We start from the raw sequence: 14,677 nt of genomic DNA, 5'->3' as shown, positions 1-14,677 counted from the left end.
CACACCTGGGCTGAAGGCCTCAGCATCACTGACAGCTGAATCACTCAGGTAGTGGGGGTGCCCAGAGGGCACCTGTGAGGGCGTATTCATACTTGGGGGGGCCCAGGCTAGGGGAGGAAGGCCATGGCCTTGCGACTGAGAGCTAATGCCCCCTGCTTCGGAGATGCGTTCCAACACAGAAGCCACCACATAAGAAACCTAGCACGACGGCCTGGCAGCCACAGTGAGGCTCCAACCATGACCTCATGTTTTCAAACGTTACGCCTGGGGAGTCAATTTAATTGGGGAAAAGGGGAGGCTGTTACCATTAAAACCAGAATTTGAGTAATTTTTTTTTATTCAATACAAACACACCTTTTCAAAGAGATAGAAATACATTCCATGCCTTTACAGAGAAATCCAGAGGCTAAAATCTCAACCTCAGCGACAATATAACTATCCACCCTCTCCATCCAACAGGAGATCAGCCCTAACATAAGAATGGCTTCTGTTTAATGCAGCTTAAAAAAAAAAAGATGTAGTCATTAATCCACTTTATAAGTCATAAATGACTCAGGACAGTTTGAGTTTTCCAGATTTAATAACACCCCCAAATTATTCCATTCCTCTAGCTCTTTCTTTACCTGAAAGTGATTCACAATTAGCTCCGTCGTCGTCAGCCCCACCCGCCCCATGCCCCTTCACACTGTTGCTGCAACTACTCCCAGCTGAACTAAGATTCCCTGGCAAGAAGCTCACGTGGCAAGAAGCCCACGCCCAGTCCCCTTGGGGTTCCAGCAGGGTGCTAGGCCTGGTCACCCGGCCCCTCTCCCCCAACCCTCCCTCCCCATCTTCCAGTGACACTGCCTGAAGTCCTTCTTAAGCATTGCTGGCCTTTCACAATCACCCTCTCTGACCTTTCTGGAAAGCCCATCTCCCTGTCCAATTCCTATGCATTCTTTAAGACTCAACTCGAATATCCTCATTCAGTGAAATGCCCCTGCCCCGGCCTGCTCTGAGTTGTTCTTTCCCCTCCTGCTCTTCCTCTCTCCCCACTCCCCCCTAAAGCACTCCTGGAAGGCTGAGTTGGGAGAAAGGGTGGGGGGAGGAAGAATAGGTGTCCCTGGGTCCCCTCACCCCCCGGATGTATCCTCTAGAAGTGAGTCTCCTCACCAGCCTTACTTAGAGCTTGAACATGACAAAGTGGACATGGAGAGTGTAAGAGGAAGCCGGGCACGGTATCACTGGTCAGATTAGGGGCTATTATGGGAGAAAAGCTGAAATGGTGCTTTTAAATGTGCTTGAGCCCTCAGCCAACTGCACTCTTGTCCATTAAAAGCATAGCCTGCCCCAAGGACTCCCTGCTGCTGGACGCTCCCCTATGGGAGGCCAGGACGCAAGCCTGGCCCAAGGTGGAGGAAGCATGGGTTTGGAGAGATGACCCTGGGCGGGCACAGGTTTCTAAAGATAGTTTTGAGAGCATGACCAAGTCGCAGAGGAGGCCATAAAGCTTCCTCCTGGGCTGTTCAAAGGGAAGCGGAAGGAGGGTGATGGGGAAAATCAAACAACAGCGCAGTGATGAGGGGTGGGGTGGGGGGGTGATGCGGGTGACTTGTCCTTTCTGCTGTGTCACACGCTGGACTGGGATCACCAGGGTGCGGGCCATCTGTGGTATCTCCCCATTCTCCTCGTCCAGACAGCCGCCCGCCCTGACCCCTTATCTGTCCTCTCCTGCCCAAGACTCTCCCGTACTGCCAGGCAGGCTGGAGGGACCTAGTATTCTGAACACCCCTCCCTCAAAGGTATAAAATCATATTCTCAGAAGAAGTGGCCTAGATATTTTTATTTGGTCATTTTTTTAAACCTTTTACATTGGTCTGATTTGAAGCAGACGTTGACTCCCTTTCACACCATGCTCTAGGGTTTCAGTGGAACTAGTAACTGTGGTCATTCTTCTCGGGAAAGAAAGATCTGCTGTGACACCGTGTGACATCATGCAGGTTTAGAGTTTTATCTATTTTATAGGAATGGTCCCTATACATAAAAGAGCTCTTCTTGACATGTGGGAATTTCACTGGACATAAAAATGTTGCTTCCAAAAACAGGTGCTGGGTAGAGGCTGAAATGCATGTTGGTACAGAGCAAAGCCTGGGGACACCCAGGGAGGGGAGCCAGGCCCAGATGTCCCCTTGTCCAGCCACGTTCCCACAGAGGGTGAGATTTTCTAGAAGAATCAGTCCCATGATTTCTAGTCTCCCTGGTAGCAATTTTGGAAATCATCATGAACAGATTCCTTGCTCTCTAAATTTCTATGACCCCAAGAGTATCTTCTATTCTCTGAAATGACTAATTAATTTACCCTGCCCACTAAACCGTAAATAGTATGGTTTAATTCTTCTTCCAGAATTTGTGCCACAGAAAAACCTAGATGGGGCCTCCCCTGGTGGCGCAGCGGTTGAGCACTGGGCTGCCAAGCTGCCCACAGCTTCTGCAGTGCCAGCTAGTTCCCTGGTCGCCCGTGAGGGTCCCACATGGCGCGCAGACCTCTCCTGCCGCGCCCGCTGCTCCCCTCAGCAGTGTATTTCGTCAGTCTGCCTGTTCTGTTCCCTGCTCTGGCTCTGGTGAATTCTCTCACCCTCCCGTGCTTCTGACTGTACCCAGTGCTTTTATAAATAAATAAATAAATCTTAAAAAAAAAAGAAAAAGAAAAAGAAAGAAGAACCTAGATTGCGAAAAGTAAAGCATTTCCTCCTCCTTTCGTTCTTTCACTCTGCCACTATATGTTTATATTGTGCATTCACGGACCTGTGCTGTTTTAGGGTGCTCAAAATATAAAGATAAGACACAGTTCAAAGTCTAGAGGGAGTGCTGATAAGTAAGTGAGTAATCACTAGGTACCATCTGATAACCACACAGCCACACAGCCGGCTTGGCTATCTGGGGCACCCAAATGAGATTGTGGGGGAGTGGTCAGGCAAATGGTGTCCCAGCCAACACCAGAATGGGGGGGAGCCAGAGCTCAGGCGGCAAGAGATCGCCGGGGGTTGGGTCGTAGGCAGGTAGGCAGGCAGCTAGTTACTAGACAGACAGCTGAGATGGGTTGGATGGGTGAAGAGGAAGGAGGAATACAAGAAGGTACGGGTGGTCCCCAGTGGCTTGAGAGTTGTGTGGAGGTGGGTTTGGGATGATGGTGAAACAGTGGAGCAGAATACAAAGAGCCGAAACTGGAGAGATAGGCAGAGGGTCTGTGAACTATCCTAAAAGCATGAAGACTTGGAATCACAGCAAGGTCAACAAGCAGAGACAAATCATCCCATTCGGGAAGACGCTTCCCATGTTCCCAGAGAACAGCTCTGAGCAAGCAAGACCGGCGGCAGAGAGACCTAAGCCAGGAAAAGGGCAAAAATGTAAAACCTGTGAAGGAGATAAAAGTCTGGCTGGTGGATATGTGAGCATGGAGGGAGAAGTAAGTGGGCCCTCTCGGTGTATAAGAGGAGGTGGTGAGGGCAAGAGGGTGGGGAGGGGCTGACAAATTTCCTTTTGGACAGAGAGAGGCGGGGATGCCTAGGAGGCAGAAAAGGAGCACTCAGGAGGATGAGAAGCAGCAGCAGGAGGACACGTGGAAACCAGGGGAGACTGGTACCCTGAACACCAAGCTTGGACAGGATTTCACAGACAGTGGGGCCAAATGCATCCCCTCCTCCCATTGAGTCATGGTGTGTCTGCTGTGGGTGTGTGGCAGGAGGCACAGCTGGGGTGTGTGTGGGGACCTGCAGTGAAATGGTAGGGGGTGAGGCCATGTAGCAAGGGGGTGAGGATGGAGGAGCGCAGGTGGTTTATGAAGCACAGGCACATAGGTGGGGAGGACAGAAAGGGCTGCTGGAGGGTGTGGTGTGCTTTGTTTTTGTTAAAAAATGTGCCCGGCACAAATCCTCAAGTGCAGCAGCTATTCAGCAAATTTTGAAGGATCCATTTAGAAGCCTTGATCAATCAGCTTCCCCCCATAAATAATTACCTCCTACATTTGTTCTTCTTTATGTGTGTCCTTACCGACAAAGACCTCCTTTCAACAAGAAATGTTACCTGTTTCATGCCAGCGCTTGCTTTACAAAAAATATGTCCAGCTCCAAGATGAGATGACCCAAGCACCTTGCAGCATCAGTGCCCGCGTGGCAAGGGGCAACCCCACACACCTCCCTGAAAGGGACGTCAGAACCACCAGCTTCCACCAAACGACTTATCGAGATCAAATGAGGCACCAAAGTGGCACTATATAGAAGCTACTGGTTTAATCAATTGCTACTGTAGTGACTTCTTCACTTCACAAAATGTTGGCGCCAGCAGTAACCTTGATTAGGGGTGAAGTTCCAAGGACTGAATTAATCAGACCAGGAAGTAATGGGAGACAGGAAGGCCTGACCTGGAAAATTCAATTATCTTATTCAGTGTTGCCAAAAAATACCCTCCCTCCTGCTAACATAGGAATCAAAAGAGAAAATCTCAGGTCTCAGAGAAAGGAAGGACACCCAGAAACCTGCCGCCTTTGTTCAGCTCTGCCTTGTCAGTCAGTAGTTATCCAAACAGCATCTGCTGCGCCTCTGAGCCCCAGGACCAATCTTTTGCCATTTTCCCTCCTTGACTGCAAGGAACGACTAGGAACACACCTGCGAGTCTCCACCACGCAGGTACCTTTGCAGGAAGTTGTCATTCCAGCCCACATGCAGGCGGCCAGGGCAGCCTTATGGCCCGAGCTGCCACTCGCAGGTGTCCGGGCCCCTGTCCCTGGGCCCCGGGGCTGCCCTGCCCGTCACGCTGCCCGAGAAGCGGTCGCTTTAGACTCACCCGAGCGGGGTGTCAGGGAGCGCGGGCCGGTCCACCGGCGCGGAGCCCGCTCCCACGGCGGCCACTTGTCCGGCTGTCATGTGCGCGCGGCGGCTCGGGTCCACCCCCACGCTGGGGCCGACCTCCCGCGCGCAGCCTGCGCTGTGGAAGGAGCTCTGGCGCCAGGACGCGCGGAAGGCGCGGTGTTGGAGGGTGTGCTGCGGCCGCGGGCGGCCGGCCCCATAGTTCTCCTTCTCCAGGAGGTCGCCCAGGCTGTGGCTGGTCCCGGGCCGCGGGCCTTCGAAGGCCCAGTCGGCGGCGGAGCCCAGGCGCCGCTGCACGTGGTAGGTGCCGCGGGTGCGGGTGGCGGTCCCGGAGAAGCCCAGCCCCGCCGCCTCCGAGCGCGCATAGCGTGGGGGCATCAGCAGGGTCCGCTGGGCGTCCAGGGTGCGCAGGCCGGGCCCGCGCGGGGCGCAGCGGGACTCGCACAGGCTGTGCGCATAGCGCGCGCGCTCCGGGCTGCTGTCGGGCGAGACCTCCAGCCTGCGCAGTGGCTGCCGCCAGCCGCGCTCCTCCACGGAGCGCTGCGAGCTGTGCCAGCCTGGCGCGCGCCCCCAGCGGCTGTCGTACGTGGCAGTGGCGCCCGCCTGCGGAGAGAGACACGGGCAGCCGTCAGCGCGCCCGCCCTGCCCCGGGAGACGTGGCCATTCCGGGTAAAATTTGTCCCTCCACCCCCAGATTTTTTTTTACTGTTTTGCCAAATCTGTTTTTAAACAAGACTTGGTCAACAGTGATTGGCACTGGGATTGGGTCTTGCGTGAGGGCCCGTGTTCCAGGTGTCCACGCCTCCAGAATTCACAGCAGGGCTTAGGAAGGGGAAGCACCCAAATGCAGTGGCTGCGGGGCCGCAACTGTTTCCCGCGAGAGGGTGACTCCGTGACCCTCTTTGGTAGCCTACCTTTAGCATGTCATAGGTTAGGGTGGCCGGGGTTCGCCCTCCAGTAAAATTGTTTTCAAGCAAATGTAGATTGTAGACATATTCGGGCACACTGCTGGTTCGGTGGAGATTCCCTGAAATCAAGCACACATGGAAATAAAGTAAGTGGGCCGAACAGCAACGGTTCGTTGTAAAAATAAGAAGGCCAATAATAAATAGTAGCTTTATGTCAACTACTACAGTATTTATTTATTTTGTAAAGATTCATTTATTTATGCATACAAGAGCTGGGGTACAGGCTAGAGGTGTGGGGGGCGAGAGGATTCCCCAGAGACAGAGTGGGGAACAGAATAGGCAGACTGACTGAAATACACTGCTGAGGGGAGCAGGGGGTGAGACAGAAGAGGTTTGCCTGGCCATGAGGGTTTCTCCCTGGGTGGGGGGGTGGGGATTGAATTCACATTGCAGAGGCTGCAGATTGCTTCATAGTGCGATGCTTAACCCCTTGCGCCACCAGGGAGGCCCAGCTACTACAGCATTTAAATGTTGGTTTCGTATCACTCTTGGCTTTGGCAAATGATTGTTACTGCAACATTCTCCACAAGCTTTTCAAAATACAAGTAGAATTTAAAAATCTTTTTAAGTTTTTTTTTTTCTTTTTGAGTAAAGGGAAGAGGAGGTTTTTACAAAAATCCAAAAACTACTGGTTTGTTATGATGCTGAAGAATTTGGGGATGATTTGGAGAGTGAGCGGGTCCTAACTCCCTCTGCCCTGAGTCCTGCAGGACAAGGAGCCGAGAATGCCATAGCTGCAGGCAATAAAGACAATGGTGACTCAGCACTGCCAGATAAGAGCCCTAAGACAAACCCAGGGTGTGGTCAAAGAAAACCAGGATCGGCTGGAGAAAGACCAAGCCTGGAGTGAAAGGCAGGGTGGAGGGGACAGACTAGGGACTGGGGCAGGAGAGCTGGGTGGGGCGCCCCGCTGACTTCAGCTTTGGGGTCAGGTAGCTAGTGCACCCTCCTGCACACAGAGCAGCCAGAGGAAGAGCCAGCTCAGCCCAGACCTCAAGGTCTACCAAAATCCTCTTCTTGGAGGCGGGGATGACCTAGGAGATGGTGCCAGCACCCCCCCCCCTCACCTCTTTTATCCTCCTCCCAGCTTTTTACGTGTTCTTTTTTTGTGATCTGCTGCTTTACAAAAAAAAAAGGCTAATAAAAATAATCAAAGATGGGGCCTCCCTTGTGGCCTAGGGGTTGAGTCTCAGGGCTGTCACTGCTATAGCCTGAGTTCAATCTCTGATCCCCACCCAGGGGATCCCCTGGCCCTCACATGGGGTGCAGCAGACCTCTCCTGTCTCTCCCGCTGCTCTCCTCAGCAGTTAATTTCAGCCTATTTACCTGTTCTGCTCCCCACTCTGTCTCTGGTGAAACCTCTCCCCCACCCCCCGCACCTCTGGCCTACACCACAGTTCTTCTACGCAAAATTAAAAACAACATACAAAAAATAAATAAAATAATCAAACGTTGCTAAAACCTAGGTAATTTCTAGTGCCTTGATTTTAACCAAAATTTCTGTCACAGAGCATTCTTTAAGAAATCTGAGAGGAAAGCAGTCAGCTAGCCCCCCGGGCGGCAGAGACTTGAGAGGGATGTTAGTGAATCTGCACGTTGAGAACACACCAGCTGATTTCCCAGCAAATTGTCATGAAGACACAACTTCATGACTCACAGTGGATTCTCAGGCTGTTCTGAGGGGAGGGAGTCAGAGACCTTTGCTGCCAGAATTCTCAAAAGCATGAGTCCACCCAAATTACGTGTAGACCTGTGTCCTTACTTCCTGGCGCCAAATCATCTGGCTGGTAAACAAGGTCAGGCCTCCAGGGGTCCTGGGAGGCCACCACAGATGGTGTCAGCCCCCAGACCAGGGGCTTGAGAGAAGCCAGGCTCAGCTGCCGCCACAGGACTGGCCAAAGATCAGGCTGCTCCTTCAATTTTAACCTCCATGTCAGGATGCCTGGCCCCTGCACAAAGAATGAGGGAACAGAATCTCCTTCAGGATCCCAGGACCACACCGAGGGGCTGTCAGGACTCAATCCCCCAGGCTCCAACCCAGGCTGTTAGCTTCTCAACTCTGTTCCCCCCACATCCCTCACCCTTTGCCCCTCAATTCAGGGTGGGTGTTGCTGCCAGCCGGCAGGCCCAGAAACATTCTGGTTCTGATCCTGGAGTCTGGGGGCCAGGGAGCCCTCAGCACAGGCATTGGGGGGGACGGTCAGGGCCTGGCTTAGTCTATGCCCTGTCCCGGAAGACCTGGAGCCTCGTCCATGGGAGCTGTGGCCAGGCAGAGAACTGATGGTCAGCTGATATGTAAGAATCCAAATGTATTGGCTTTTGAAAAACTACTTTAGGGGTATCCATGTTTAAAATTTTGGATTGTGAAAAAAAAAAAAAAGAATAAGAGAAAATCAGGGGCAATCTGGCATGGGAAAGTGTCCATGGGCATATGTGGATGGTGGTAGGGAACAGGCACCCCTGTCACTCCATAATAAAATGGCACCTGGTGGGAGGGTGTTTCTGGAAGAATTCAAGACAAGTTTCTGCAGTGGGTCCCTTGAGCTCAAGGTCACCTGCAGGAGCAGCCAGATATCCAGGAGCTGCTAAATGGGGGCTGCTGCATTGTGAGGCCAAGATGCCTGCTAGTGTGGGAGTATGTGCAGATCTCTGGGCAGCATGCAGAGAGTCCAGGTGTCCCAGCAGAGGGAAACCCCTGGGTTTTATAGTCAGGCCTGATGGAGCAAAAGGTTTACATCCCACTATTGCTGGAGGTTGTGAGGTTTTTGAAAGGAACTTACATGAAAACACCTTACATTTCACTGTCACTTTTCTTTAAGGAGCTTAAATTGGTTTATATATGTCTTTTCAACATTCTGTGACACAGAGCCAGATGCAGTCATCTCCCTGTACAAAACTGAAATGACTTGCTCTCGATTGCAACCAGAGTTAACATCATGTTTGAACTAAGTTCCTCCTTTGTGCCAGTCTGCGCTCATGTTGCTCCGCAGCCTCTCTGAAAGTGCCATTTCAGAAGTCTGGGAGGGATTATGACCATGGATTTTGATGTGAGGACCAAAAGCAGCCATTCCTTTTACCTGGGCCACTCCTGACATTCTGTAAATTTTCTTTTTTTCCTTACACTGTCCCTAGAAGGACGCCTCTCCTTCCCTTTCACATGAATGGACTGGTTTAGCAGTTTAGCAGTTTCCCAAATAACTACAAGGTCAATGGGAATGGGGAGTAAAATAAGACCGGATTTTGAAACCAGGACTCTTTCTGTGCAAGAGAAGGGGTGCCTCCGACTGTGGCCTCCGGGACACCCAACCGATGCTTCTCCAGTTAACAAGTCAGGCAGGTTAACTCCTGGGTGTTCATGAGTTTGGGACCAGCACAGTGGCTGAAAGACGAATCAGCAGCTGTGTTCTAAAATTTTAAGGAAATTTTGGACTGGGGAGGGGGGATTTTTTTTTTTAAAGGCATATTTAATCAGAACGGAATCTACTCTCTTGAAGGCAAGTCATACTTTTCTGTTCAATCAGATTTTCTGTTCAATAATAAGACGACTGAACAAGTAAAACAACTCAGCCCTGCTGTTGCCAAAGACAGAAACAAGAGAGCAAACAAAAACAGATCCTGCGTACAGGCACATACAACTGCTTCAAATAAACAGACCACAAAAGTCCAGATTTTCTAACATGGGAAATCAGGATGTGATTATACATCAAAGGACTGGTTTACTTCGTAAGAGGCGTTGGAATCTTCCCAACGTTGGGGAAACGTGTGCACGTGGTCTGCACTTGAGATTTTCTATGTGTGAGGACAAATTTGGATGCCTCCCTTTCCCTAATCCCAGCTCCTGGCAGTGAGAGAGAGAGACAGAGAGAGAGAGAGAGAGAGAGAGACAGAGAGAGACAGAGACAGAGACAGAGAGAGACAGAGAAAGAGAGAGAGACACACAGAGAGAGACAGAGAGAGGGAGAGAGGAAGAGAGAGGCATTAGGGGCTTTTAGGATCTAGAAGCAACATGCAGAAATGAGACACAATTTTTAAAACAGCATTTGGGTCTCACAAAAATCTTTGTTTTTCATGAGTTAATGGTTTGAGAAAGGGGTAGGCAGGTGTGCCTGCTTTAATTTGCACAGTGCTATGTGTCAGAGTGTTTATTCTGGTCATTTCACCCAGTCGCATTGGATTGATTTCCTGGGTGGCTGTGATGAGTCCAGCAGCTGTGGATGCGGCTTCTGGCCGGGGATCTCCCTTGCATGAGGCATAACGTGCTTTTGCCGTTTACTCAAGAAGATGATGACTGATGGGCACTATTTTGAATGAATATTGGCTCAGGCCAGGAAGCATTCTCCAAACCTTTTCTTCCCAAAACACCGTGGACATTTTATGGAACCCACAGGAAAAAAAAGTGAAGTAGTTACAGAGAACCTTAAACTCCCTCCCCCTCAAATAACAAACAACCCAGGCCAAAGCAAGGGGGGCAGGAGAGGTGATGCTGGGGCTGGGGGGGGAGGGGCGCCTCTTCTGGTGGAAAGACTCCAAGAGCCTGGAGATTGAAGAGTGGTGACACTCCACACCCCCGCCCCCCATCCCGTCGTCCTGGTCTGAATGTTAGTTTGCAAGCTGTGTCCCTGAGCAGCATTAGGGGAAATACCTCAGAGTCTGGTCAAATACAAAAGTATTGCCCCAAGAACGGATCCTTGTTTGGACTTAAAGAAGCACGTTGCTTCTGAATATGGGTTTTTCCCTTTGTGAGTTGTGTGAGCAGACGTATCGCCTAACTAGGGAGTGTGGAGCGTTCATGAAATGTAATGGTCAAATCTCTGGGGTGACTCCAGTGGATTTTAGAGCACTAAGACCTGCTAACCAGTGAAATAAAACCACTGTATCGCCTGCTTCTAAAAAGACCGTCACACTCCAGTTCAGAAAAGCGCCTTTCCCTTCAAGCCCAGCCCTCTCTGGGCATGGACCAGTTCCCACCAAGCTCTAAGGAAAAAGGGTAGAAATGGAGGAATCTGTCCCCTCCCTGTCACAACAGACATGGCCATCTGGGGGTCATGAGTCACTCCCCTAAAGGCAAAGAAACACCCAGGCAAGAGGCCCTTCTGCCTTGCCCTGCCCACCAGCATCTCTTGTTAGCATCTCCAGAATATGTGATGCAGAATTTGATGCAGAATTCCAGTGATGCAGGTATGGTTAAAGGGTGCAGAGAAAGCAGCAGGTGTGTGTTACAGATGTACCTCACTGTGTCCCACAGAGGGGCTCCCCAGTGCGCCGTGCCCACAGTGGTCTCTGGTGGACAGAGGCTGGACATCTAAGGCTCCTCACCCAGTCACTCTTTCCCAGCACATCTGGGCGGTGGCCCCCCTGGTTCTCCCCATTCCCTGATGCGCTGAGACTTCCACTCGAGCCCAATGGGGGAACATCTTGTTCAGATGTCAGAACTGCCCTCTTGAAAATATGGGAAGGAATTTGTCAAGCAGCTCATATTTAATGGCTCCTTCCAGTCATTTACTAACCAAAGTTGGGACTTAAGAGAGAAATGACATACGAAGACCCAGCGAGACCCCCATGACGGGCTCCCGGTCATTTGTCCACATGGCCACAGGCCGCAGGATTCATTCCGGGACTGTGTTTTTAAATAATGCTTCATTTGCCCCCCTCTATTCTTGTGTCAAGAAAAATGACCAGGTAGTCATGGAAACCTGATTCCTCACCTCAAAGGCAAGTCAGGTGAGTGTGGGCTCAGGCTGCTGAGTGAGTGGAACTTGTGGATTAAGAAAAAAGAAATGATGGTGAAGATTTGTTTTCAAGTAGACCAAAATCTGGTAATGTTTTGCACTGCAGAAAATTGGGCTAAGAGTGTGCAGTGGCCAGTGAACAGTACAGCCACGGGAAATGGATGGGCCGTGGGAGGCCAGCCAGAAGGCCTGGTGGGGGCTCTGGACAGACCCCCGCACCCCAGAGAAGTGGCCCTCACCTCCGTGAGGCCAGTCCACACAGCATTCCACCTGGCCACCGAATCCTGAATGTTCTGTCCCCTCCCTGTCACAACAGACGTGGCCATCTGGGGGTCATGAGTCACTCCCCTAAAGGCAAAGAAACACCCAGGCAAGAGGCTCTTCTGCCCTGCCCTGCCCACCAGCATCTCTTGCTAGCATCTCCAGAATATGTGATGCAGAATTTGTGCTTCCCAGCCAGCCATTACACATACTGAGCAGCACTGGGCAGACACGGGGAAGGCACAGAGCCGGTTGATTCCTATGAGGTAGCCCTTGCCTTAGGACAACCCTTCCTTGGAGCTCTCTCCATGTGAGGAGCTAAGACCTCACCCTCCACAACAAACACAGTGAATGTCAAGTTACGCCCACAGGGACGAGACAGACAGAGGGTGAACACACAGCGCCCCCACTGAATCATCTGCAAGTCTTGCAAGGACTCTAGGCCACTGCCCCTTGCAGGCCAGACCCTTCCTCCCTGCTTATCCATTTCTCACTGATGTGCCCTTTCCTTGAGACCTTTGGATCTGCCCCCACGAGCTTTCAGAAACCTGTTCTGTTCTTTGCAAGATCAGATCTTTTAACCTGCTTCAGTTGGGGATGTAGGGGGGGAGAGTTTCCGGCCAAGGAGGACAACACAATCAAGCGGGGCCTGTGGAGTGGGCAGAGGGGGGCAGAGTGGGGGATGGGGATGGAGTTTGAGAAGCCGTAGGTGTCAGATCCTGAAGAACTTGCAGTGAGTGTTAATGCAGACTCTGCTCCTGGAGGTGGCACAGGAAACCCAGAGTGGCAACAGGCAAAGAGGCAATGAGGTGTTAGCAGTGCGCAGACCCACTCCAGCAGCTCAGAGGGAACAATGAAAGCAGGCTGTGGTGCTGTTCTCCAGGCAGGCTTTTACCTCCTTGCTGTGGAGAAGCCCATCTTTGACTGCTGTGTGTAGCACACCCCTCCTTAGCACTGGACAGGCTAATGGGCCACTGCTCATATTTCCTTGCACTCAAAATACCTTAGTTGTGCACATTCAGTTCACCCTCAGCCCTTCAGGCCGACATCTCTCCCCAGAGCTGATGTCTCCTCCCTGGAGAAAAAGAGTCATGAGGACAGCCGCGGTGTGTGCTTTGTCCTGGAGCATGTGCGGGGAGACAGGGCTGGGACTGTTTACGGCTCCTCTGTTATTCTGGAACTAAGAGGGGAGACCCCATTCCCCCAACACAGTGAAGGCTTTCTGAGCAACAGCAAAGTGGCTGTGTCTGCTTGGGTCAGGTGCTCCTGGCTCCTGGGTACCGTGCACTTATTGTCATGCCCCCGTCTGTGTGTATGGCGTGATCATCTGTAACATCGAGCTGTTCTTTAGCCACAGACGTGTCTATAATCTATCAAGGAAAGTCCCGTTGGCTCTCCTCCTCCAGAGAAACAAAGGTAATCAGTACGCCCGGCATTCTCTCACCCCCTCCCACGGACGTACTAGTGCCATTTAAGATTCAGTGGAGGGCCTTCCCCTGTGGCGCAGGCGGTTGAGCGCAGCGCTGTGAAGCTGTCTGCAGGCTCTGCAGCCGGGTTCGATCCCAGCCGGCTGGTGAGAATCCCATATGGTGAGGCAGACCTCTCCTGTCTCACTGGCTGCTCCCCTCAGCAGTGTATTTCTGTCAGTCTGCCTGCTCTGTTGCCCGCTCTGTCTCTGGTGAATCCTCTCACCCTCCCATGCATCTGGCCTGTACCCTGGTTCTTGTATGCATGAATAAATAAATCTTAAAAAAAAAAAGATTCAGTGGAAATGATTTATTAAACTTTCAATAAGCACCTCTTTCTTCTGAAATTCTTACAAATCAAGGAGCTGCAGAATCTTGATGACGACACTGGCCAATTAATAATGTTAAGCCAAAAGCTGGTGACTCTAAGGCTATAACCTGTGGGTGCTCTTACTGGGGATGGCAAGCTGTGTTTTCAAATGCTCAAGGTTCTTTTCTTCCAATATACGTTTTGATCTACGTGTCCCACTGGGCTCTGGCTTTAAGCACTGCACCCAAGAATGTAAGCGCTGGTTTCTGTCTACTATCAGTCACTGTTCACGGCATTACACAAAAGACATGCGCTGATTCTGTAGTATTTCTATTGTAAGAGGACCGGAAATTACTGCTCATTCTTACCCTAGTAGGTCAGAGGGTGAACTGCTTGCTCTACCGCAAAGTGTCCATTTCTCCCACTTTGTCTGTCCTGCTGGCATCATGGCCTGACCCTGGGGAGGAGGGTCACATTTTTATCTCTGTACGTCTTGCTCAGAGTCACATTCCTCTCAGAATGGTATGGTGTGAAATCCTTGAAGATCATTTAAGGTGGAAATAGATGACCTTATGACGGTCTGTGGACACATTCCAGGGATTTTAGCCACACGTTTGTCACGGCTCGCCACTATCAGAGACAGGTTGCTAATAATAATCTCGGTTTGAGATGAGAAATAAGGCTTCTAATCATTTTTACTGATTGGACTCAGAAATGAGTTCTAGCACAAAATCGTTGTTAGCAATGAGAAGAAAGGAGGGAGGGGGTCCAGGGGCTGTGGGTTCTTGGGTGGTGGGTGCATTCTGGCAACTATCCCGAAAGGGGACCCTACAATTATGGGATCAGTATAAACCAATGTGAACTCAATTAACAATATTCGTAAAAAGATCAATGTTAACTACATGGGAAGCTAAAAGAATGTAAATGTGTTTATTTCAGTATGTGAGAAAAAAGCTTTTTAGCTGATAACCAAAGCACTTCAGAAGAAAGTGTTCAAGTGAACAGCACAACCCCAGAATGTTTAAGTTGATAAGCCCCTGCCCCCCTCAAAAAGCTCAGGCAGGGCCTCCCTGGTGGCCTAGGGGTCTCAGTGCTATCA

The 14,677-nt window shown here is 51.0% G+C and overlaps 1 protein-coding gene across 7 annotated transcripts in view; it reads right to left on the bottom strand.

The window, feature by feature from the left end:
* Positions 1–14,677, bottom strand: part of PKP2 (plakophilin 2) — a 115,435-nt gene that overhangs the window by 38,419 nt on the left and 62,339 nt on the right. For 6 of the 7 annotated variants that reach the window (XM_054696257.1, XM_054696258.1, XM_054696261.1 and 3 more), the window contains 2 exons: positions 5,759–5,871; positions 4,822–5,447 (listed from right to left, as the gene is read on the bottom strand). In XM_054696257.1, the coding sequence (XP_054552232.1) occupies positions 4,822–5,447; positions 5,759–5,767 (635 nt within the window). In that variant the 5' untranslated portion in view covers positions 5,768–5,871. Of the gene's footprint in view, positions 1–4,821; positions 5,448–5,758; positions 5,872–7,574; positions 7,593–14,677 lie in introns of those variants that run through there. The other variant, XM_054696263.1, reaches the window with a different exon arrangement.

The sequence above is a fragment of the Talpa occidentalis genome, unplaced genomic scaffold (assembly GCF_014898055.3).
Source record: "Talpa occidentalis isolate TD23 unplaced genomic scaffold, MPIMG_talOcc4v2.1 talOcc4.16, whole genome shotgun sequence".
NCBI lineage: Eukaryota > Metazoa > Chordata > Mammalia > Eulipotyphla > Talpidae > Talpa > Talpa occidentalis.
This window is presented reverse-complemented; position numbering and strand designations above follow the sequence as displayed.